The sequence below is a fragment of the Xenopus tropicalis genome, chromosome 5 (genome assembly GCF_000004195.4).
Source record: "Xenopus tropicalis strain Nigerian chromosome 5, UCB_Xtro_10.0, whole genome shotgun sequence".
In the NCBI taxonomy this organism is placed as follows: Eukaryota; Metazoa; Chordata; class Amphibia; order Anura; family Pipidae; genus Xenopus; species Xenopus tropicalis.
In genome coordinates, this window is record NC_030681.2 from 91,420,317 (window position 1) to 91,447,399 (window position 27,083).

A 27,083-nucleotide genomic window follows, 5' to 3' on the forward strand; every position below is an offset into this window, starting at 1 on the left:
GCCTGAGATATTACGCTTGATTAAGAAATCATCCAAGCAACTCTTAAAGGCAATGATAAAATCAGCAGGGCATTTCCCAACCTCACTGCCCTCACCATGAAGAACCACCTACGCTGCTTCAATTGAAAATTCTATTGCTCTAATCTAAAGGGGTGGCCTCTGGTGCACTGATCAATTTTATGGGAAAAGATCCCCTGCTATCAGTCTATAATGGCCTCTTATGTACTTGTAAACTGTAATCATGCAAGCATCTTTTTTGCAAAGAAAACAACCCAAACCTTGACAATCTACCCTCATAGGTTATAGCTTCTATCTCTTTTACAAGTTTAGTTGCAGTCTCTAAACTCTCTCAAGCTCCATTAATATCCTTCTTAAGGACTGGAGCCCAAAACTGCACCGCATACTCAAGGTGAGGCCTTACCAGTGACCTATAAAGAAGCAAAAGCAGTAGTCAAGTACCCTATCCCTTATTACCCCTTCCAAAAGCTTTCCTACCACTGATGTCAGACATAGTTTTCATAGCTTTTTGAACAGTGGCATCACATGAGCAATTTTTCAATCTCTCGGCACCATGCCAGACTTTAATGAATCACTGAATTAAGCTTGTTTAGTACCCTGGAATGAATATCATCTGGTCCTGGACCTTTTACATTTACATGTTCAAGTCTTTTTTGAATTTCCTCATGAGTGACCCATGCGTCTGTAGTTATATTACTGGACTTGTGGACTTGGGTCTACTAAAAAGGAAACCTTCCTTAGACGGTTCTTCATTTGTGTAGACAGATAAAAAAATAACAATTCAGAATCTCTGCTTTTTCACTGCTCTCATCAACTAACTGACCTCCCTCTGATAATAAGGGTCCCACCTCTTCTTGCTTTATTTTTTTATTTTTTAAATATAATTCTGATTCATTTTACTTCTTGCTGCAAAATCCTTTCCCATCTCTATTTTAGCTTGCCAGATAGCTTTGTTGTAAGCTTGATGCTTTAGCTAAAGTATCTTTATAAATATATATATACAGATTCAATAATGTTAGATATTTTTGATCAGCTACTCAGGGATGTCAGACCAACAGTAGTCACTTCTATTACACAATTACCACAACCTTTCAATCATTATATGCTGTGTTAACTATTGTTGAGAGTAACAGTTGGGACTCTTCTTCTTTTTGCTCCATCAATGGTATTTCCTGCCCACCAAGCCTGCTTCCTAGCTTGTGTTGAAGAAAGGAGCACACACCCATAACTATTATATGTAATGATACAATTATATGTTCTTTTAGCATGACAGCTTGTTGGCATAATCACATCCATTAAAGGTCAACTACTTTTCCTGCCCTGTCATGCACAATTAGTGCCAGGATTAGCTACTCAAGTTTTTCAATCTGAAATTTTCCATATTTAAAACCCAGTTATTAATCAATAGTAAAACCAATCATTACTAATAATTATGTATGACTATATAGCAATATATGGCAGTATGGCTGAATGACTGACAATGATATTTTCATATATTTGTAACTTTGTAATGAGCTAAATGGGGCTAAATGAACGCACAATTCATGCAAAGTGCAATTTCGAGGGCAATCCCCCATGTTTTTTTCCCACAATGCCATGTTTTTTTTCTCAGAATTCCAGCATTATTGTGGTCACAATAATTGGCATATTTACGCTGCGCCTACCACAATTGTGTCTAATTCACCAAAATTGTGCATTTTGTGCCAATATGGATGCAATTGCACAGAAGTCTGGCTGCTGTCAGCAGTGACGCCTGCTCCTGATTCTTTAGGGCCAAGTGTGCTGCTCCTGGAACAACTGCTTGGTCATGAGATGGCAGTAGCACCAGGGTTCCCATTCCTCAATAGCCGCAGCAGTGCTCAATTCAGAGTAGAAGGCAGGAAGGATTGTGCTGTGCCCAGGGCAATTATACAGGAATGCAAAGTGCACATTTTAATGCCAGTACCTTTAATAAAATTGGTATATGCATAACTGACTGCAAGGGAAATTGCAGGGATTGCAACTGTACTTGCAAATGTAAATGATCCCTACAGTATTTTACTAAAACAAGTGATATAAAAAATCCAAATGCATAGTTTGGTTAATATGCCCCATTAAATTTACAAGAATATGAAGGCCTTAGGCATAGTTGCATCATGATGCTTAAAACCAGGCAGTTTGCTCACATCACTGTGCATATACCTACACAGATTCCAAAACTACACAAGCAGAAAGTTAAGTAAAAATACAGTGACCTGAATTTTAATAGTTCAAACTGTTCTTAGGCCGTTATTTGCTATTCTAATGAGGGAGTGTCCAGTATTAAAGATCTACTTTAATACACATAATTGCTGCTTTCAGCTGTAAAATACACCCTTTTTTCATTCCATATATATTTTAACTAATTTTGTTATCATGTTGCACCTTCCCTTAATGCAAAGGTCTTCAACGTCTTTTACTGGTGAGTCACATTCAAACGTAATAAAAAAAAAAGCTGGAAAGCAACACACAAGCATAAAGAAAGTTCCTAGGGGTGCCAAACATGGGATCTGATGGACTATTTTGTAGCCCCTATGTGGACTGGCAGCCTACAGGGGGTTCTGTTTGTCAGTACATCTGGCAAGAAATTAGGTGTTTCTTTGAAAGAGGACTCAGCAGCATTGTCTTGCTTTTCAGTACAAAGTCCAGTGAGGTGCTATACAGACATGAATGTAATTTATGTGGGGTGCCCATGTAGGTAATATAAATTGAAAGTTTAAAAAAAAAAACGTTAATTGGTATTACTTACATGGACACTCCAACACGGGGAGGCTTATTTATCAGAATTCAAATTAGTGATTTTTTTGAGTTTTTTTTTCTATTCAAATAAACTTGAATTTTTACCAAACTCAAATGCTTCCATATTTCTAAAACAAAAATTAAATTGAATAAAACTGTCAAAGGATCTACAAACTCTCAAAAATTTCAAAAAACCCAGAAAGAAAAAAATGCTTGTATTATGCTTAGGATGCCTGTTGTTATTGACTTCTACAAAATGGCATTAGGTAAGATATATTTATATATACTTATATATTAGGTAAGATATATTTTTCATAAAAAGAGAGGACTAACATAATCATGGTTAAAGTTTCTAGTTAAACTATTGTCTATTATTAAATAAAAATTATTTTAAAAAATTATTGTAAAAATTAATTACTGAATCAGATGCCTGACACTGTTTTCTATAAAAAAAAAAGTTGACTGCAAATTCTGACTCTGGAAAGTAATAATAGGTGGATCACTGAGAAGATTAGACAATTACTGTTGCTAGCAAAACCAGTTAGGTCAGTGATTCCAAATAAATAAATAAATAAATAAATGTGTTTTTTTTTAATCTGCTATGTTGATTCTCCTCAAAATTCAGTTTTCCACAGAATATTGTTTTTCCTCTGCTTATTCTGGTACAATAGTTAATAGCAAACTAAAGAATGAGTCTTGCTTGCATCATCATTCTGACTGGTAAGAATCCTACTAAGAACCAGTCAGTAAACCACATGCACCCACCCTAACCCTAAAAATGCTGCCATTGAAGGGCCCACATCCAACCCATACCCACATCTTCACTCCATACACTACTTCTATGTGATCCTCTGGTTCCAAGACAGGGAATTTTCAGCAGCAGAGGGGCAGTGTACTTCCAAGTCCAACCCACACCCAGTGGTCGCCCAAATATCAAATTTTAACCTGAACCTGCACGCACATCATTACCTACCTAAGAAACTTTAGGTGGAGATTCAACAGTTTAGTGTATGGAATTAATATGGGGTTTTTTTGTGCTTAGCAGTTGCCCTGTCATAGTAAATAAGGCCCCAGAAATGTACTGACTTTAGTACATTTAGGGCACTGATATTTGGAACTTTTTTGTGTATAAAGCCACTTCTGAGATTAATGGCAACAAAGTGGAGAGACTACAAAAGAAATCTGTCATGGCAGGTTTTTCTCTGAGATCGGCAATAAACCCAACTTGCATGTATCACAATATGATTCACCATCTATAACTAAGTAAATTCTGGTACAATAGTTAATAGCAACCTAGTGCCATTTTTGCATATAGGTGCATCACCAGATAACTTTAAAAGTCAATTTCAGTCTAGAAATGATTCCATATTATTGGAGAGAGTGCAACTTCACGTTCTCCACTAGTGATCCTACAACCCTTTTCACATAGTTCTGAGCACTGGAAAGGTGCATTCAGTGGCAACATCAGATGTGCTGCCCCAGCCTACAGGGCTAGAAGCTCTTCTGCCTTCATCTAGCACACATGCTCTCTTGTATTTTAAGTGACTACCAAGTTGTTTTCCAAAACATTGTTATTTATAAAACTGCATTTTACACCCAAGAGAATGCTGGGTCAGCCAACCGAACAGGAGCAGCAGAATTCCAAAAGCAGGAAACGTGTAAATCCACTATAACTTGTAGATTTTATTGTGCCTTTAAAATGAGCTTCATTCAGTAGTCTTTAAATTACAGTGTGAAGCTGATTTTAATGAATGATAACAACAGTAAGTAATTAAGCCCCAGAATCCATTTTGGGATTGAGAGAAATAACTTAAAAATGGCATCACTTTGTCACCCATTTAAGGAGTCAGGAACTTTAAATTACAGTGTGACAAAGGAAATGAAAAAAATGACTTTCCATTTCCATTTATTTCAGTTGTATATTTGTACATATGAGCTAGAAATTAAAGTTTCAAGCTCAATTTTTACCATGTTTGGTTTGCATAGCAATAAATATGCTGATTATCCATTTTCTGTAGCAATTATACTGGCACATCTCTAGTTACTATGCAAATTGTCAGTTTTCTGTCGCAATGTATTATAATATAGCTGTCATAGTTTGGTCTGACTACCAAAATAAGCCGTAGAAAAAGCATCACTGTCAACCTCAATTGGTTGCTGCGGACAGTGACCCTAACAACCAGACAGCATTTCCAGTTGGAGGTCAGACTCCTTGTAAATATTGTCCTGGCTGAAAACATAATAGATATTTACTTCAAGATTAATTCAGGAAAAGTTTCTGTTCCATAGCACTTATACTTGATGAACAGTCAGTTGTCTCAATGCTCCAGCCAACTACAGGCTGCAGAGTTGGTCACTGGAGCTAAGCATATACCTACTGGAGATCACATTTTCAAAGTAATAAATTTGTGTTCCCATCTTTTAATTCTGTCTCAACTAGTGCCTTGCCACTTATTTGGGTTAATATCCCATGGGAATGTTAGAAAAGTTGAGAATTAATTATGATGTCCACGTTACTGCTATACACTGCTATATAAATAAAATGTTCATACATACATGCAATTGTGTCCAACTTTATCCATCACTGACAACACACACACATCCATTTGTTAGATATAGGTATGATTTAGAGCAGTGGTCCCCAACCTTTTTTGCATCAAGTAAGACAGTTTTTCCAAGGACCAGGGGTGGGTGTGGTGGTGCAAATAGTGCATAGTATATAATTCAATTATTACATATATAATGTATATGTAATTATTACATTTTATATTATGCACTTTATTTTTATTATTATTACATTATAAAATATGATACAACTCATCATAATACATAATCAGTGCGAGACCTGAGCTTGTTTCCCTGCAAATAGATGCACCCGGCCCCCTTGCTCTTCTTACTCCCACCTAAGTAGTGACATCCCCTGCTGCTTAGTATGGACCTTTAAGTACTTTGGTCCTTGTCGCAATCAGTAGAAAGCTTCCTGGGCATCGCATAGCTGTTATCATGGCTGTGTAATACATCAGGGAGTTGGAATCACAGGTAATTGGGACCAGAGGAGGCCCGGTTCAGCACAGCCCACGGCCCGGCACTGGTCCCCGGCCCGGTGGTTGGGGACCCCTGATTTAGAGTTTTTACACTGTTAGGCGGTGGTGTAACTATGTGGCAAAGACATATACTCTTTGACATTTTGTCAGGCCAATGCCATATAAAGTACCAAGTGTAATCAGTATGCTGCAAGATAGTATTGTCTGCAAAACACTATGCAACCAGCAACCCCCATGCCATATTACACTTAGCACAAACTTTTCTACCACCCAACACAAAGTTATTTCTATGCACGCAGTGCTTTATGTACTGCTATGCACACAATGCTCAGTGGAGTTATTGCTGTGGACACAATACTCAATGGAGGTACTGCTATGGACACAATGCTCTATGTAGGTACTGCTATGCACACAATGCTTAGTGTAGTTATTACTGTGGACACAATACTCAATGTTGGTACTGCTATAGGCACAATGCTCTATGTAGGTACTGCTATGGGTACAATGCTCTATGTCAGTGCTGTCCAAGTGCTGCATGCGGCCCGCGACCCCCCTCTGTGTGGGCACCCCACCTTTCTGGCAGCTTTGATGTCTTACCTTTGTGTAAACTTTAAATGGTATCAGTACAGTGCATGGTTGACACCTCATATTCAGGCTGTAATCCCCCTGTATTGTTTAAACATGTAATTCCCTGTGTTGTTCACACCTTTTAATCTCTGAATTGTTCACCCACTGCACTGTTCACACCTCAGGCTCAGGCTGTAATCACTCACATTGTTCTCCTGTTCACACTTTAGACTGTAGGAGGAGAAACCCACATATAAACCATGCACAGTATAAAAAAACATATAATGAGGTGGTACTGCAATTAAAAAGTTTTTTAATATAGCTATAGTGCAGACTGTAGTAGCAGTGCCAGCATTGTTTCACTGTATGCTGCCAGTGTGTGCCATACTCTGCCTGCCCTATGCTGCCTGTGTGTGCCATACACACAGGCAGCATAGGGCAGGTAGAGTACAGAGAGACACACAGGAAGCATAGGGCAGGCAGAGTATGGCACACACAGGCAGCATAGGGCAGACAGAGTATGGAACACACAGGCAGGGTAGGGCAGGCAGAGTATGGCACACACAGGCAGCATAGGGCAGGCAGAGTATGGCACACACAGGCAGGGTAGGGAAGGCAGAGTATGGCAGGTTTTTGCTGTACTACCACCATTAATATGGGTATGGTCATGTGATAACACGGGTGTGGTTTCAAGTGGGTATGATTTAAAAAATGGGAGTGGTCATAAAAATGGCTTCCATTATCGGCCCTCCACCATGTAGGCCAGGAAAATTCCGGCCCTTGGTACCACAGAAGTTGGACAGCACTGTTCTACATTATTAACTGGGGACACACACCATACCTTTAAATCTTGATCTGCTTTCTTTATTTGAATATACTGTATATGTTCTATTACATCTTAATAAAGAATTTTGATAACATTGTTCTGATGTCAAATGATCCAAAATACCGGGGACAACTATGGAATGTTAACAACATAAATTGTTTGTTTTTCATTTATCCATTAAGATCAGATTCTCTAGTAAAACCCCACTACAATATACATACCTACTATCACTAGTGTTTGTAATGAAAAATATAAACACAGCCTTGTCATTTACTTGATAGCATGGAACCCAAAATATCACTGATGTCACTAGTTGCAGTTCTTTTAATAATCGTTTGTTCATGTTATCTTTATCCACCCCATACCAATACTTTTCTGACCTTATCATAATCCCATTGCAAAAACCGTTCCCACAAGGCCATTACCTATAACTTGAAAGAAACCCACATGAAGCTGATGAACTGATCCATGGGAATTTGTTGAAAAAGAGTTTTAGGATGTTCATAAGTAGTTTACAAAAAGTAATTATGAGGAATGGACTTCCTCAGTGGTGACAATGTAGGTATCCATGTTGCAATCTAACAGCCAGATAATATACTGCAGAGTATATTGGATACTATAACCAATATACAGTCTACTATATGTAAGGGACTTCCTGGTTTAGAACCAGGGACCTGAGGAGTACTGCTTGCTTTTCCTCCAGACTGAGCCACAGGAGGCAGTGTGCTTTATGCCTGCCAGTTTATATCAATCGCTTTTCCCCCTGTCTCTGTTCCCTGCTATGCCAATTAAGGGGCTATTTAAGCCTGCCTCTTCCATACACCATGGTGCTGAATCATTAGCTCTTTTGTTTTGTCCAAGCCTTAAATTCCTGTATTCCTGAGATCCTGTATTCTGAAGTCCTGAATTCTGTAAATCAGTTCCTGGCTTTCCCCTTGCCCCCTGCTTTCTGACCCCCTAGTTATGACCCTTGGCCTGCTATTTTGGATTAAGCTTGTCTGCCGCCTCCATGTTTCATGGACGGCTTTTGGTTTGCCGCCTGCCCTGACTAATTGCCTGTACTAGGATTTGCATCTGCCCCTCATTTCAGCCTTCTTTACTTAGAAGGCTTTCTCTAGTGGGAAGGGGATTATGCAAGAACGAGTTAATAGTGCCCCCTTTTCACAAGACTAGTATTGCCAGGGTAAGATCATTTCCAAAATCAATTTTAGTGAGATTATAGTCTGCTTTTTTCTTTCTGCATTCCCCAGTTTCCGTCTGTTTAACCAAGTGACCTTCTTCTTAAAACCATAAAGTTAGTGAGAAAAAATAGATTTAAAAAAAATGACAATTTCTAATAGAAGAATTAATTTATAATGATTTATCTAATAAGAACCTATCAACAATATGTAATTAGTTTTGATTAATACAGCTCTGCAATTATCTGGCCTGATATAAAGCTGGGTTACACTAAACTTGTTGTTATAAGATATGATTACTTAAAATTCAGATCATTAGGAGGAGAAAAGTAGCATTAAAAGGCTGAACATAAAGCAAGAATACAAAGAATATTTTAAGTAAAACTGTATCTAAATATCATGGCTAGAGAATATTCCACATGCAGATCACGCAGAACCAAAGCATGGCAAGTTTTGGTGCAGTAGCGCTGCTATTCGAGACCTGTTCAGTTGTATTCGTAGATGTTGTGACATTGGATATACAATTGTTGCAATTCAGTCCACAGAATTCACAAACTGTGGCTTTACTTAGTTTATCTGAATTGTAAATTCTTGTTGTACGGATTTCTGAAATTGAAAAAAAAAATGTTATGGAACTTTGGTTTAGTTTATATTCTTCTTATATTCTTTCTATGTAGCTTCTCACAAATTGGTTTTTGCAGTAATAAGCAGTTATACTAAAATAGAATCCAGTGTCACTGCTCACCATAGTGAAATCTGAAGGCTCTAGTCCAAGGGCGGGCTATGCAACAAAGTGTGTATTATACTGTTGCTCAATAAAGATACCAGTGTGGTTATAGTGCACAAAAGTATAAAGTTATATAAAGGCAAATGCAATGCATTATTTACCTCGCATTGCGTTAATTTTTGCATAGAAATAATACTAACACATGATTCACAAACACATATGAAGCTTTAAACACGCTCAATATCATATTAGTCTGTGCAAAGATTAACACCTACTTGGGGCAAGTGGTACTTAAAGAAAATTGTGGTTCGTGAGCTTTTGGCAACACAATATGGACTTTGCAGTGGGATTTTTTCAAGTATGTGTTGGCCCTAGAATAATGCATCCTCCAGTTTTAAGGGAAATGGTCATTTTCAGAACAGTGGTTTTCCGAAAGTAATGGTTACATGTGTAAAATCGTGCGCTAATGTAGCACGTGGCAAAATATATTGCGCGCAGCGGGAAATAACACAAGAAAAACTCTCATTGCGAGTTAAATAACTTAAAGAACATTGCATCTTAATTATGACGCCTGTCCTTTTAGTGAATCGAGCGTTAAGTCGCAAAAAATAAGAAGCGATAAAATTGTTAATGCATGCTATAAATAGCGCTCGTTTTATCGACCTTTAGTGAATCGGCCACAAAGACTTTAGTTAGTATCTAATGAGTAACAATCCTTGACAAAATGGAATATCTTCTTTATAGATAAAATAGAATATCTTGATACAAAATTTGTTTTCCTCCTCATATTTTTTTTACTTTATTACATATAAATGAGGTGGGGGTCTCCTCCCTAGTAAAGAAATTAGATTAGGTGGGGGGTCTTCTCCCTAGAAAAGAAATTCAATTGAGTGATCGGTGAAATTTGAGAGTTGTTGAGTGAGATTGGTGTTTATTTAGAGTTCATTCTATTGATTTATATTCACAAATGTAATCTGATGGCACTTACCTGGATTATAATAATCTAAGATTGTGATTAGTGCTGCTTGGGAACCTACAACCATCGATGTACGAACCATAGGAACAGCTACACAATTCTCAATTGCGTTCATCTAAAGAAAATGCAAATACATATACAGTATTTTATGAAACATATCATATATAATATACATATCAAATATAAATTCAATGTAGCTTCTGTCATTTTTATTTTACACTTTAAGGAGTCTCAGGGACAAACTTGTCCTTTATTTTAGCCTAGTCATGCTGATGCGGGCAGGGCTTTAGGAAATGTAATTCTGGGTAATGCAGTTTGGCCTGAATCTAGATGCACATTGGGTGTGGAAACAAAAAATATCTGTTTTTTCAAAGTATTTAAGTACTTTACCCTTATCCATTAAACAACTTCTATCTGGGGGCCAGTCCAAAGAAACTGTATTGCAAAGCATACTAATATTTTTGTAAGGGCAAATTGTCGGATATGACCTAAACATACAGACAGGATAAGAATGGAGGAATAGTTGCTCCCCTTCCCATGGCAAGTGTCTACTTCTATATCAAGGATAAAGGAATATGTTCCTTTTAATAACTATAACAAAAAAAATATATATATATATTTTGGTCTATAGTAGTGATGGGCGAAATGTTTCGCCAGGCATGGATTCGCGGCGAATCTCCGCATTTCGCCATTGGCGTGTTTCTTGAAACGGATAAAAAAATTTGCCGCAGAAAAATTTGTCGCCGGCGTCAAAAAAGAATAGTCGCGGACGCCAAAAGAATAGCCATGCAACAAAATAATAGCTGCAGGCAACAAAATAATAACCGTGCGACAAAATAATAGCCGCGGGTGACAAAATAATAACCGTGCCACAAAATAATAGCGGCGGGCGACAAAAGAATAGTCGCGGGTAACAATTTTTTTTTTGCCGCACAACATTTTCGCCATTTTGCGGATCTTTTCAAAGATTTGCGAATTTTTCGGCAAAGCGAAACGGAACAGATTTGCTCATCACTAGTCTATACTATTAGACCAACATTGTTCAGGAACAAGGAATATGTATATACAGTATTTATATTTAAAAGGGACACAGTTTTTATTTATATATTTCATCTCCTTTTACAACTCACAGAGTCGAAGTACAGGAACACTTTCTCATCTTTTGTTTCCACTAGTTTAAGAGGGTCATTTAAATTTCTACCAACGGGGTCCAGTTTGAATCCACTAAGTATATCAACCTCCCAAAGAATCATGCCGGTTTCTTTCTCTGGGCCTTGATAGCTTGAAAAGAAAAGTCATATTGTTCATAAATAGTTAAAACCACACAGGCTGAAAAGCAATATGGCAAAATAACTAGAAAAACTTGTCTTTTACATACATTATTTAAGAAAACACATATAATATATATTGGTTAAACAATTAAAATGTTGTATAAAGCTTATAATGGTGTGGAGTTTGTTTTCTTGTCTCTTTATTAGAAAAAACAGTTTAATATTCTGGTGCTTCCACCCTTTTTTTCCAAACAAATGTAGGGACCCATAGGGTTAAGCTCCCTATGGTGTTATCCCTATCTTTTCCTTATCTGTGCTGTTATAGGGCAGAGCCCTCTACACTCAGATTACAGTTATTAGGCTACCCCCTATAGGTTTAGCCAGGTTGACCACTCCCCTTGGCAGACTATATAGTGTCTTGCACAAGGAAGTGTCTTCCTCTTTGGCTGCTGTTGTCCTAAGGCTGCATGTCACTGAGCCTGAGGCATTCGGCCCCAGTAAGGAGAACCTGCCAATTTGTAAGTCGGGGACAGGGCCCCGTGAATGAGATCAAGCCAGCACAGTCAGTTTATGTAATAGCACCCTCTAGGAGTGGTGAGCATAGATAGCTTATTTAGTAAGGGCAGCACTAGCCCCATCAAAGGAGACTGTAAGGGTTTAGTCTAACCCAGGCTTTGTATGCCTTGCTGTAGGGACCACAGTTAAGACGCAGGATTCAGGCAGTTCCTTACCCTGAACCATAGTTGGCTGGAGGGGATCCGTTCCAGTAAAGGGCATCCATTCCTAGCATACAGCTAATACTCTGCATATCCTCCAAGTGGGCTATACTGTTTCCTTAAGTGTCACATCTGCTGCTGTTCTTTGTGACCAAGTTTTATACTGCTGTGACTGTGAGTATATACCCTGCTGCACTATTCCATATGTGCCTTGTCCAATAAAGTATTATCCAGTTAACTGCAAGAGCTCCTGGCGTCCTATCACTTATTATATTGCACAACACCAGTGTGAGTTGTAGTTCAGCAACACCATATAGCCCCTGACATAGCTCCCATATAGCGGAGGCCCATTCCTGGGAAAGGGGGTTGCTGTAACACGTGCTCTAATTGTCCAACTAGCCTGGTATAATACCCCTATTAAGCCAAACAAGTGTTACACAAACATAGTTGATTTGAGTTGACAGAAGACACCTATCAATCAAATTCAGACAGTCCCATTTAAGAAATGAGGCAAGGCAAGAACATTATTTGTAAATGTAATTGCAGTGGAAAGAAGTATTTGTTTATTCCTTTCAGTTCTCTGTAATCACTTCTCTAGATGTCTCTAGATGTCAGTTCTTCACCACGTCTGCCAATCAGCTGCATGTGCAGAGAATGTAAACAGTCAAACAACTGCTGTTACTACTTCCAGTAACTCTAAAACACTGTAAATGTACATTGAAAGTTGCTAAGAATCATACTTTCTTCATTATGCATAAAACTGTTTTTGGGCGGACATCCTCTTTAAAGTAAGGAAGGCTGTACATGTTTTAGCCTGGACCTGAGGACCCAGACAAAACACAGACGGTGGTGAGTTATATTTCACTGTGTGACTATCCATTGGAAGTTGGGGTTAGATGTACTTGGTGATGGGCCTGGGGTATATACTGTCAAAACAGTTGTCAAGTACTTTTTTTTGGATCACTGCATTATTTAATTATTTAATTTTGTACACATACATTCCAGCTCAACACATGAATATTTATTGCTTATTATTCCCCCCCCCATTCTTCCCCCTTTTTGACATGTTTTAGCACCGAGTATTGTAATCACATATTTATACTGTATATATATATATATCTCACACACAAAGGTACACGCATATAAACTTGCACAGTTGTGCAGCGGAGTTGGCAGGTGCCATCTTTTTCCACTTTGGATGGTCATCTGCCACTTTGCCAATACCTGAATAACTTGCAGCTGCAAGCGCAGTTGAAGTTGCTCACTGACCTAGCTTTAACTGTACATGCTCCTGCAGGTTTAGTGTCACAGAACTAACAGAAGAGGAGCTGTAATGGGAGAAGATGGCTCCTGTGAAGTCTGCTGCATAACTTTGCACGTTTGGGGACACTTTTCAGTATATTAGACATTGCAGGGAGGGAGCTTTGAGTGGATGGCAGAGAGAGCAGTTACAGAGATAAGTTAGGGAGAGGGTTTAGTTCTATTTTAAATATTTCCAAAAATATATTTGGCATAAAGAGTGGCAGCCAGAAGGGAAAGGAAAGATACTCTGCATAAGGTATGATTAATGTGTAATGAGCGCTTCCTTCTTCTGCGTTGGCGTGCTGCGCATGCGCATTAGAGTGAAAAGTTTAACAAGAAAGTCGGCTTTTCACTCTACTGCGCATGCACCGGCCCAGGGAATTCGCCACAGGAGAAACGTGGAAGAAGGAAGCGCTCACTACAGCTACCTGGGCTGGTGTGGTTTTCTCCTAAAAGGGGCACCAGCCCGGGGTACAAGGTAAGCGATTTAAGTCACTTGGGGGTGCCTAACATTTTGGCACCCCCAAGTGACTTAGCCTTTCCTCCTCCTTTAAAGAAAATGTAATATATGTGATACATTACTCCCCCTATTTAGTCTACACTTGTCAGAGACAAGTGTTCTATGGGCCTTAAAACTACATATGTCTGTACTTATGTTACATATAAAGTGTTTGTCCCAGAGTGCCACACTGTACCCCTTTTTGCAGTGTTGCTTTTACTTAGAGGACTGATGTGCACACGTGTGGACTAAAGTTTGAGGGTAAGTTTGGAGTGGCTTGACACTTTGTTGCAGATTTACTAAAATTAACTTTTCTAAAAAAAAATTCAAATTCCAATAAACTCATTTTCAAGAATGTCTGACATTTACTAAAACGTCTGAACTGAAAAAGTATGTGTGGAAAAAAGTTCTGTGACTTTTTCGAATTGTCACACAAAAAACAACTCTACTTTTTTTGAATTGTCACACTAAAACACAGCTTAAAAAATCCTCTAACAATTTGGAGCAAAGAAAGATCTTCCAGGAAAAGGAAGGGACTTTTGCCATTGACTTCTACAAGATCTACAAGTTTAGATGGTGAATTGTCGGATTCAGATTTTTAGCAGTTTTTCCCGCATAGTAAATCTCGGAAAAGTCACAAGTTTTCTTGCGACTTTTGCAGCTAAAAAATCTGAATAGATAAAAAAAAAAAAAAACATCCATTAGTAAATGGCCCCCTTTGTGTGTATATATCCTAATTTTTTTAATGCCCATAATGCAGGTGATGTGCCAATGGGTGAAAAACAGTGTTGTCCGTACCTCCTGCATTAGGGCAAGAAGTAAAGGCTCCTTTGCTGATACCACCAGTATCGATTCATACCTTGTGCAGGTAAAGGATGTGTAAGGGGAGGGAAAGGGCACACTTATGTGCTTCCACCCACCCCTCATGAGTTTAGAAATGCAAAAGCAGTGCTGTATTTATGGAAGTAAGCGAAGATCCATGAGTTACATTCTGGGGTATGCACACACAGATGCTACCTGTCTTTTACACTTTACATCCTGCCACGGCATCTATAAATGATCACATATGCATTCTAAGCAACTTCTGGTGTTCACATGTGGGCAGTTAAATAACTAGTTTGCTGGATTTGGGGTTTTGCTAAAGTAAAGATTAAAAAAGTAAGATTAAAAAGCCCTGTAGATGGGAAACTCAGGCTTGGAATATTATGACTATTGTGAAAAATTGCAAATAAGAAAAAGTGTGTTTTGACTGCTTTTAACCCTGCAACAAACATTTTCCAAATAATGAGAAAACAAATCTATATCTATCAATAGTAAAAAATAACTGTAATACAATTATGGGGTACATTAAAGAAATAAATGTGATTGTATGATTGTGTAAAAAATAAAAAGGCACCAAATCCTGCATTTTGGGAACTTGGATTTAGCATAAGGCTTAGGGCTCATACTTGGATAATGTACAAATTAAAGTTTGGGTTTTGGCCACACCTGTTGGGGAGAATTTATTTTTCAGAATGTAAGTTTTTGCAAAATGCAAAAAATTTTTTGACCATTCAGTTATTTATTGACTAATGCAAAGATGCTACCAAACACTTAGTGCAATGCTAAATAAAATACATTATAAATGAAGTTGTTAAATTAACACACAAATACAGTATTTATTTGATTGAGATTGGACAGCTGTAATTTGTTTTACCTTGAGCATACATTGACTGATATCCGGTTATGGCTATCACTGTCATCTACTGTTGCACTCAGCTTAAATACCTCTGAAGGAACTGCTTCACCTTTACTGTTGTAAACAACATTTAGCTGTAATACAAATGTTAATGTAATACAAATAATCATTTTCTGTGAATATCAGATAAACTACATCAGTTTTCAATACAGTTTTTATTATATGTGCATTCATATAAATATACATTTTCATAAAACTATACTTTTCTAGTAGTATGTGCCAGTGAATAATCCTAAAAGGAAAATTGCCATTTAAAGTGGCTTGCACATGTGTTTACATACAACCCAAGATCACACATACATGCTCAGTTACAACCGCCAATCAATGGACAAAGCTCTTTCTTTTACTCCAACACTTCTTTAAATGAGCATCAAATGCACAAATAAAAAAATGTGTAAGAGCTCTTGTAGAATGAAAAGCCACATGATGATCAACTGTTGATGTGGATGAAAAACTGTCTTTCTTTTTTACGTACTTCTGCTGGCTAGCCATTTGTTGTCCTGACCACTGCTCTGCAAAGACCTATCATAAAACTTCTGTTTACTGCCCCAGCAGAAATGCTGCTGATGAGAAACCACTCCCCACCAAGTGGGAACTCTATACCTCCAATTAAGCTCTCTACTTGGGCTTTTCAGGCTGGATACTTTTTAAACTTTCCACAATTCTTAAATAGCACTCTGCTCCTTGTCATCTGAATTGTTGTAAGAAAAGTGGAAAAACTTAACAAGATGGCATCCATCGTATCTAGACTGAGTGCCCACCTAACACCAACTGGATGGCACACACCTAAAGTAACACTAAAAAGCTGATTAGTCATTTATTTAGATTCACATTACATGACAGAGCTAAAACCAGGGCGTTTGAATCAGAATTAAATAAATAGCCTTGTGGCATCAGCGTATATGACAGTCAACCCTCATTTTCTGCTTGATAATTTGCAATGAACGCTAAGCTCAGCTTCTCAACGGCTGCTCAGACCACACTAAGCATGTGCACTGTCCTGGACAGTTCCGGGGAGGTGGGGGGATAGAATCCAACATGGGGAGCTCCTGTGACAACTGTAAAGTGACCAGTGACCCGTAACAAAGTGTAGGGAACCAAGGGGCATGACAGAGCCGTAGGGGTAAGCCACTCCCAGTTAGCAGGGGATCGGCTGTTTTGAATGTGGCAGGCAAGTGGTATAAAAAGGTGGATTGGAGTTTCCCGCTTCCTGATCCATCTTAGGCAGTACAGGAAAACGCCCACCCTCCCTCCCTATAAAGGGTGAGTTGGTATTGAAGTTTTTATGGCGGGATGGTTGAGTCCGGGAACCAATGGTTGCAAAGTGATTGGTGGTTGGCACGCTTGGCACCTCAGGGGTAAGGAGGTGTATCAGGAAGTGAATTTGTTGAGGAGTAGATGGTTCCGGGCTAGGATGGCAGCTGGCAGCACTAATCGTATTGCGCAGTTATTGGATTGTTGTGGTTGTTTGTTATACAAATGTTCAAGTTATGTTTATCATATGTTCATGATATGTTTAGCATATTTTCATGTTATGTTTTGATATGTTTATCGTATGTTCATGTTATGCCATTTTGCTTATAGTATGTTTTAAATTAAAACGTCAGATGTTAATAAATGTTCTGCGGCCCTTTTCATCTAAAACCGGTGTCTGTGTAATTTGTTTGGGATTTGAGGGATAGGAAGGGTGGTGTGGTAGGTTGTTAAGAGGCGGGGCAAGTCCCAACGGTGCGCCTGTCATGACCTATATCATTACTATTATAGAGATGCTGAAACTTTAAGCTAGTGCAGTCAGTTTATAATACAAAATATGGCATTTCTAGTCATATTCAATTTTAGAGTTTAGTTCTTTAGGCATCAACAATATATTGTGTACTATAACTGGAGCTGTAACTGTGACTAACTAAAAAACCTTGTTCACCGATTACCTGCTCCCCTACTTCACTAACAGGTTGTTTCCCTTAAAGGAACAGTAACACCAAAAAATGAAAGAGCTTTAAAGTAATAAAAATATAATGCACTGTTGCCCTGCACTGATAAAACTGGTGTGTTTGCTACAGTAACACTACTATAATTTATATAATAAGCTGCTGTGTAGCCACGGGGGCAGCCATTCAAGCTGGAAAAAAGGAGAAAAGGCACAGGTTACATAGCAGATAACAGATAAGTTCTGTAGAATACAATAGTGTTTTATCTGTTATCTGCTATGTGCCTGTGCCTTTTCTCCTTTGAATGGCTGCCTCCATGGCTACATAGCAGCTTATTTATATAAATTATAGTAGACTTTCTGAAGTAAACACACAACTTTTACCAGTGCAGGGCAGCAGCACATTATATTTTAGTTACTTTTATACACTTTCATTTTTTGGTGTTACTGTTCCTTTAAGGCACAATCTTCTTTACTGGCTTCTGTTCCAAGCTCTCAGGCAGCATCTCCCCTGGTGGCATCCAAAGAGAAAGAGCCATGTGCTCCCTCCCATTAAATAACTATGAATAGGGACTTGTCAGAATACCCTTGAGCCAATAGAGAATAGTTCTCTTCCAAAGTGCTTGGGTAGGTAGGTGCATAGATGCATTGGTAGGTGTATAGATAGCCCACTACATATTTATGGGTCATTGTGACTTCAGTGAAGCCACTCTGCTGTTATTGCATGAAAATCAAAAGAAAAGAAAAGCTGGAATGTAAATTTACTGGAGTGATAAATCCTTATTTTAATGGTTTTTGTACTATTCATATTAATGTCAACTCTTGATAATTTTAGACATAGCATATTAATGCCAATAAAACCAGCAGAGTAGAAGGAAATTCAGAATTTAAATAGAATTTTGGAGGGGATATTTTAATGGTAGGTCATCTTACTAAGTTAACATATACAGTACTTATTCTCAGATTGTCTGGGTTCACTCATGCTAGCCTGCTGGCCATGTTTATTGCTTTACTGCCCAACCTGATCTTTACTTTTTTCTGTTGTTGTGCATTTATCTTTCAGCTTTCCTTCAAAGTTCAAATTTCTGGCTCTGCTGGCCTTTGTAGACCTTGACAAACCAACCAACAGCTTACTGTGAATCTTGTCATAGTGTTAAAATAAAGGGGAAGTTATAGAAACAAATTTCTTTGTCGTGACATATACAGTATTTGCTGTGGTCGTCAAATGATCAGAAACACACCTGCAAAAGAGCTGCTCCTTCGCCAGCTGCAGAAACAACCAGTTCCAATGGCTCGAGTGCATAAATCTACGATTGACAGAAAGCAAGCATTAGCTTGTGTTAAAAAGGGTGTGTCAGATTACAAAATATTATAATAAGAAAGTACATTATTTTACCTGCTGACTTTGTACAACCAGAAGATTTTCATTTGTGATGTTAAATGTATTTGGTACAATAGATCCTGAATCAGTAACTGACACAGTCAGAGAAGTATTGTTAGAAGTTGGAACCAATGTCATAAACTTGGTTAAAGCCAGGAGAGCCATAACGGTATCCTACAGAAATACACATATGGAACTTTATAGCATTATCAGCTTTACACCATTAAATGCAAGGCACAAAATGTCAAGTAAGCCACAGATAGCAGCCCAGCTTGGAGGAGAGGCAGCATGACCCAGGCTCAGCCCATGCCTGAGCCCAATAGGTGGGTTTAATTTAATGGGAAGGGTTGATACTGGGGGGAGGATTAGGTGTCCATTTTAGCTTGAGGAGAGGTCAGCTTTTCACCATTTTATGGTAGCAAGTAAGAAAGCAAAGTTCCCCACCTGCCCTCCCTAGATGGGGGTGGTATCCATGGTTTTATTGGTTGTTTTCTTAGTTGTCACAAATGTGGCCAATGAGGGCTGGGGTACACGAGTTTCTAGTTAGTTAGTGGGAATATGAGAAAATTGAAGGATATTTGTCACAGCGGTGGACGGGCCCTTGTCAGTCTGCCGGGAAAATATTTGTGCTAGTAAAAGAGGCTTATCTTGGTGGGATGGTTTAACCCCTAAGGTAGGTGGCCATTATTTTAAAAGGTAATGGCAGGGGGCTCCAGGTAAGGCAGAGTCTTTTTATAAAGTGAGGTAAAAAACAATACCAAAAAAGTCCTCAGCGCTAGCAAATGATTAAATGTCCAGTCTTACTTGAACCGTGTAACAAAATTGAATGTGTAAACGTTTTCTTTACTGCAGCTCCGTCTTAAGACAACCCCTTTGACTGGGTCCCGAAGTAAGCTCAACAAAATAGACAGATCCGGAGAACATAGAATAGGGAACAAAAGAAAACAATAATAGTGTAGTAACGTTTATATATTGTGACAGTATTAAAAACCGTTTAGAATTCCCTGTGTACAATAAATTAATATTAACACCAAGGGGCTGATTTACTTACCCACGAACGGGTCGAATGGAGTCCGATTGCGTTTTTTTCGTAATGATCGGTATTTTGCGATTTTTTCGTATGTTTTGCGATTTTTTCGGATTCTTTACGAATTTTTCGGATCCAATACGATTTTTGCGTAAAAACGCGAGTTTTCCTATCCATTACGAAAGTTGCGTAAAAAGTTGCGCATTTTGCGTAGCGTTAAAACTTACGCGAAAAATGCGCAACTTTTCGCGTAAGTTTTAACGCTACGCAAAATGCGCAACTTTTTACGCAACTTTCGTAATGGATACGAAAAACTCGCGTTTTTACGCAAAAATCGTATTGGGTCCGAAAAATTCGTACAGAATCCGAAAAAATCGCAAAACATACGAAAAAGTCGCAAAATATTCGTTTTCAAGTTGGAACTTTTCCAATTCGGGTCGGATTCGTGGGTTAGTAAATCAGCCCCCAAGTGTGGTGAGCAGTTAGCGGTATCACACTTGGTGTTAATATTAATTTATTGTACACAGGGAATTCTAAACGGTTTTTAATACTGTCACAATATATAAACGTTACTACACTATTATTGTTTTTCTTTTGTTCCCTATTCTATGCGCTCCGGATCTGTCTATTTTGTTGAGAGTCTTTTTATAAGTACGGTTGGCGGATATCCTCTGGGCTAAGATGCTTTACGGCTGGAGGATGATGCTTCAGGTAAGGAAGGGCAGACTGACAGGGTTTCATGTTATATGGATGTTATAAGTTATACTGTATATTTATACAATATATAAAAAAAAAATAGACGCGGGCGACAAAAAAATGTCAATGTTTCGCAAATTTTCTTGCCGTTTTGCAAATTTTATGGCAAAGCAAAACGGGACAGATTCGCTCATCAGTAATTATAAATGATGTAATGTGAAGATGAACACTGTATATCATTAAATTGTCATGTTTGGATTGTTTTGCTGAAAACTAATAAAGCTGTGGCCAGTATCATTCCAAGATGATAGTGTCACGCATTTTATTTATAGAGAGTTTAGCGTGAGGATGCAGTGGATGATGCCATGGTCATGTAATGTAAAAAAATTAATTAGTAATGATTGTTCTCTTTTATAATAAATGTAACGCACTCTCTTTGTGTAAGCTATTACCTGGGTAGAAGAATATCCCCCAAGGTGATTCCTGTGCTGGCTCAGCCAATTCATGATAGGAACGCCTTCAGCAATCCTGTTTTGCTGGCAGTGGGAGAGCAGTGCATAAGCAGCTGTCTCAATATCTGCAGAAAGGGGCTGCCAGTCGTTTGATAGGTCAATTCCAGAAGACCAATACCTTTGCAACCCTAAAGGAATACAAATCACTGTAATGTTATGGGGCCCATTTTCTATTTTTTTTAATGTTTCGTTTTTGATTTATGTATGTGTTTTTGGCAGTATACCATTGTATACTGCCATAGATACATATAAATACAGTATATAATTTTACATACATACAGTATACTATTTTACATACATACAATATATTACTTTTTTCTCAGAGTATTCTCTTGAAAAACTTTTAGAACTTTTTTAAAAACCAGGACCGTTTGAGATTTATAAAACTTTGTGTGACTTTTTTAAAGAAAGAACAAAAAACCCCAGGTTTAAACTGCAGAGAACCATTGAGTCCTATGGAAGGCTTTTAATGTTCAAATGTTTAGATTTTTATTGTAAAAAACCCACAAAGAAATTGAATAGTCATTGATAGCCTGTCCTTAAACATTTTCCAGGGGAAGTTAAGCACATTTTTCAAACACCCAATATCAAGGGGAAGTTAAACACATATTTCACACATTTTTAACACATTAAACACATTATTGTTTTCTTTTTCTATTTCACACACTTTCAAGAGAGACTTAACCACATTATTGTTTTCTATTTCACACACTTTCAAGGGCAACTTAAACACATTTTTCTCGCAAGCTTTCAAGTAGAACATAAAGGGATACTGTCATTTTTATGGTGTACTTTTTATTTCTAAATTGCACTGTTTATATAGCAAATAATTCATTTACAATTATATTTTTGAACCCACAAATGTATTTTTTTAACTGTAACATTGGTGTGTAGGCAGCCATTTCACTGCATTGGCTGAGCTTGCAGAAGGAGCGAGCGCTACACATTAGAACTGTTTTCAGGTAACCTATTGTTTCTCCTACTCCCATGTAACTGGAGGAGTCCCAAGCCGGACTTGGATTTCTTACTATTGGGTGATATCACTCCAACTTGCAGCTCAGCAGTAAAGTGTGACTGCAGTTTATCAGAGCACAGATCACATGGTTGTGGCACCCAGGAAAATGAAGAATATGGCTAGCCCCATGTGAAATTTAAAAATGAAATAAAAAAATCTGTTTCAATGCAGGATTCTGCTGGAGAAGCTCTATTATTTGATGAAGTATTCTTCAAACACATTGTTTTCCAAAATGCAAGTGAGGGAAAATGAGCACCAGTGCTTCTAAAATGGCCGCTGCAGGACATCCTGTTTGGAAAATATAGGATTCATGGAAACGAATGTCCAGTTAAATGTGACAATTTTTTTTTATAATCGGCAATATATTCTGGAAACTTTCATAAAATTTTTCGAGTCACACATTTCGGATAAAAATAAAGCAAAATTCAAAACTTTCATAGATAGACTTACAAATTATTGTGACTATTAATAAATACATTTTTTTTTAATCAAAAAACTTTCAAGAGTTTATTTAAATTTCTACAAACAAAAAAATCTGATTTTTAGTAAATCTGACCACTAGTTTATTGTAACTTTTTCATATTGACATAAGTTTTAAACTACCTACCAGTACTGTTTGCCCTTGAGTTAAGCTGAGTGAGTGCTGCTGTTGCCTTGGAGCTATTGGCCACTGATAAAGCATAGGCCACAATTGATAAAGTGTAGTTACTGGTAATACCTTCTTCTGTCTTGTTCTCAAGGTATTGTATTGTTTTATTCATTCTGTATGTAACATTCTCCAAAAAGAAAATATGACTTATGAGTAAAGTGGTAAAATAGATAACACTGACATACATTAATAGATATACCTGCAGTATTAGATAAATGTACATTCTGGATAGTGGTTGAGGTATTGATATAATAAAAAATGATAAAGCCCACCAGACACACAAAAAGGCTGCTTAGATCATAAAACAAACTTTTGGTTCAGGCTGGTCAATATGCATCCCTGAATGACACATAAGTGATGACAATATTAAGTGTTTGGTTGCTATTTTTGATCCCATGCCTGGCAATCTGTGGATTCTGGCAAATGCCAAAGGGGCAGCTGTAATTTGCAATACACAGTTACTACTGAGTGGGCTGTTGCTAGCTCTGTGTTCTTGAAATAACAGGGCCTATTTTGAGATCCCTGTCCAGCCCTGTTCACTTAGTTGGGTACAAAAATGTAGTGCAGTAGTGTTAGGGGGAGATTTATTAAGACCCGAACGGGTCCGAACGCGGCGAGCGGATTCGCGCCCGATTTTTTCGCGCGGGCGCACGAAAAAGTCGTGCGAAAAGTCGTGCGCCCGTGCGAAAAATTCGGAAAGACTGCCGCTGTCTGCAATGGTTTGGTACGAAAATTACGTGACTTTTGGATCGCCAATACGATTTTTTCGTGACTAATACGATTTTTTCATAAGCATTTTCGGGATATTTGCGATCTTCAAAAATTTTCGTTTCCAATCCGAATTTTTCCCATTCGGGATTCGAACTCGGGTTTTGATAAATCTGCCCCTTAGAGTTATCTGTTTAAATAATATGACTGCCCAAAAGGTAACTAATGTGATCTCAGTGGTGCTTAGCCAGTAGTTTAATGGAGTACTCTATGGGACATAATAAGTAGTCTGGTCAAACTTGCTTTGCTTTTCTTAGACCAGCTCTTCTTTCTGTGCTGACCGAAGAGCAGTTTCTAAAAAATCTGAATTGTATTAGTATTGTATTAGTATTTATTTTGGGGTTTGTAAAACTGTATAGGCATTTAGAGAATCATATTCCACTGCATATCTATCTTAGTATAGGAAATATTTGCATTCCAACTTTTGGGTTACTAGATATTGTGCAAAAACTGTAATTTGCTTTACATTAACAAAATGGTTTAAGTCTGTTAAATTCAAACAATCACTGCAGACATTTGATTGGTGTAGCTAAATCTTTGTTTTAGTGGTGGTAAACTTCTATTAGCCTTTTCTTATTAAGCATTCACTATTCACCCTCTGTATTTCAGGAAATGAAGTGGGTGGGACCTGGGGTAACACAAGCACACAAATATGCAGAAAAACAAAGATGCACACAGCCACTTATAATTCGATTTTAAACAGAAAAAACATTATTTTGGATACATGCAAATACCACATCCTCCAAACCAGAGTTGGAAAAATACCAATACAGATCCTAACCCTTTAGTTGTACAGAGCCATAAATCCTCATAATTGCTGTCAGCTAAACACTGCGGACTCTGTAAAGCACATAACAGATCAGATTGATGTAGAACAAATCAATGTTTGTTATTTAATACTGATGGAATAAACATGAAAAAATAACAATTACCCTTTCTATGAGATTTTATAACATAGATCTGTTGTTCTTTTAAAGGATCTAAGATAACCAGTCCCTGAATGCTCAGGTCAAGCAACATTCTTAGATCAATCTTTGATACATCTGCCTCTTATTCCTGATGTTATGGGCCCTATACAGCTAATGTTGCCATAGTAATGGGCTAGAGGAATCTTGGTTTACACTAGAACAGCATGGACCAGGTGAAGATTACAGTTTACACCCTCGAGGAAACACAAAGATTTGTAATAAAAATAGATATTTCACAAGAACAACATGATGTCTAATCGTCATAATTTTACATGATTGCAAAAGGTTTAATTTTTACTTACATTGTTACCTTCATCTTCCAACATAGCTATCAGTATGTATGCATTGTGGGCAATGACACCATTTGATCCACCCTGAAGGCGAGTATTTAAAATTTGTCCAGGTTCTTTGAAAATGCCTGTTTTTTCATCCAGGTTCTGAAATAACCATTCCTTTGTTCTATATAATACTTCTTCGCTTATGCTAATAAATTGACGAGCTTGGAGTAAACATCTTAGAACAAATGCAGAAAGCCTAGAAATATGATTTTCAACATGTTAAAGAGACTAATATATACTAAATATATATCACAACATCACTGTTGGACATCATTTTAGTCATGCCATTAAAAAATAAGCACATCTGTTTAAATGAGCTATTTACCTGTTTGTAGTGAATGATTTCTGTGATTGCAATCAAGGATGAGTTTTTTTTACTGATACAGAAAAATTGCCCATTTACTACAATGCATTTGACGAGAGAAAAAAAATGTGGTGAAAAAAACAACCATTAACTCCAAAGCAAAGTGTTGTGAATTTTTTGTTGCAAAGCAAAGTGGTGCACTTTCACGCATCCCTACTTGTAATGCATCGCATTTATTCATGTGTAAGGAAAACAAGAAAAGTTTATACTTTGAAACTAAAAGCTTACCAAGTACTCTTAGAATAATCCCTGCTTCCAAAAGCACTGAATGAACCACCAGATCTCCAGTAATTTAATTCTGTTTGGTAACCTTCATTCAAAATATTAAAAATTAAATAATTAGCATGACCATAATAATAACAATAATATTCTGTAGGCATGGGTGAGTCTACAATTATTTTAGGATTATTCCACCATTATGAAGGGCTTTATTGTCATTTTATAATGAAGGGAGGGGTTAAAGGATTAATTTTAAAACAGGGGTTTCAGAATAAATCAGTAGAATAATAACTCAGTCCCCAAATCTTCAGCGCATGGGGTAGCATTTGGTAAGGTAACCAAACAAGATGACTTTGCAGAGCCGAATCGGGTTGATTCAAATTTTTGGTCCCCAGGCCAACAATTGGTTCATAACAGGGGCCTATGCAGGCCCAGCGGGAGAGGCCTACGCCTGCGCCTCACCCAATTGGCCTTCACAGCTGCTGTCCAGCAATTTTCTACAGTATGTATTTAATATTCATGAATTCCTGCAAACAAACACTAACCTTTTTCCATGAAACGAATGGCTTTTGTTCTAAAATCTTCAGTTATCTGGTTAGTTGCTATTAAATATTGTAAACTATAAATGACTGGAGCAAAGTGAATCATGTTTTGTTCTCCACAACCAGTGGGCAACTGAATCAGTGATTCAAGACCTTTAATTGATGGTGCAAGGAAGTTTCCTGTTGGAATATTGAAAACCAACACATTTAACTAGAGGTACATTTATAAAAACACTTCTGTAAATGAATGATTTGAAAAATTAGGGGCCAGATTTATGAAAATGTGAGTTTAGAATTTAATTGATAAAAACTTACCCATGTTCTGTTCATTCCTACTGGATATTTAGAAGTGTATTTAGCAAATGGTGAGTTCTAACTTTTACCAATTGATAAAATCCCATAGGAATGAATAGAACATGGGTGAGTTTTAATCTATTAAACTCTAAACTCACATTTTCATAAATCTGCCATAGATCATAGGACACTGGCAGACAACAAACGAAACCAAGTACTTATATACGCTGTATATAGTACTTTAATATCACTATTTTGTTGTGTCTTATCTATGATAAATTAATAGTTAAAAATTCTGAAATTTAATTGGAACGTATGTTGACAGAAAAAAAAAATGTAGTTTCAGAGGTCTTTTCTGCAGCTACCTTATAAATAGTAAATCCAGAAGTTGATCGAGGAACAGACCTGCTAGAGGGAGTTAAGCACTAATAAAAAAAAGACACAGATCACTGAAAACCGTGTCATTGTTTTACAGGTATTAGCACTTAACATCAGTCAACATCAGTTAATTTCCAGGTTTACTCTTTTGAAGGTGGTGGCAGGAAAGACCTATTAATATTAATTAACCTATATAAATCTATTGATTTTTTTAACTATTAAATATTATTGGATTAAACTTTCAATGTATGTTTATTAGCTGATTTATTGATTTTTTAGCTATTAATTATCACTGCTAGTGTACCAAAAAAATAAAAGTGATATTAAAGGTTTTGGTTGCAAACACAGGAATAAAAGTTTGTACAAGTTATTCAGTTGTAGTATTA

General features: G+C 37.4%; 1 protein-coding gene across 1 annotated transcript in view; it reads right to left on the reverse strand.

Annotated features, from left to right (window-relative positions):
* Nucleotides 1-7,228: 7,228 nt before the first annotated feature.
* LOC108647630 (CD109 antigen-like) overlaps nucleotides 7,229-27,083 on the reverse strand; it is a 52,695-nt gene continuing 32,840 nt past the window's right edge. The window contains exons 13-23 of the mRNA XM_018094078.2: nucleotides 26,029-26,205; nucleotides 25,493-25,574; nucleotides 24,865-25,096; nucleotides 22,785-22,953; nucleotides 21,103-21,290; nucleotides 18,943-19,101; nucleotides 18,788-18,853; nucleotides 15,578-15,693; nucleotides 11,224-11,374; nucleotides 10,106-10,208; nucleotides 7,229-8,996 (exon numbers count right to left, since the gene is read on the reverse strand). Of these exons, the coding sequence (XP_017949567.2) occupies nucleotides 8,794-8,996; nucleotides 10,106-10,208; nucleotides 11,224-11,374; nucleotides 15,578-15,693; nucleotides 18,788-18,853; nucleotides 18,943-19,101; nucleotides 21,103-21,290; nucleotides 22,785-22,953; nucleotides 24,865-25,096; nucleotides 25,493-25,574; nucleotides 26,029-26,205 (1,646 nt within the window). The 3' untranslated portion in view covers nucleotides 7,229-8,793. The remainder of the gene's footprint in view (nucleotides 8,997-10,105; nucleotides 10,209-11,223; nucleotides 11,375-15,577; nucleotides 15,694-18,787; nucleotides 18,854-18,942; nucleotides 19,102-21,102; nucleotides 21,291-22,784; nucleotides 22,954-24,864; nucleotides 25,097-25,492; nucleotides 25,575-26,028; nucleotides 26,206-27,083) is intronic.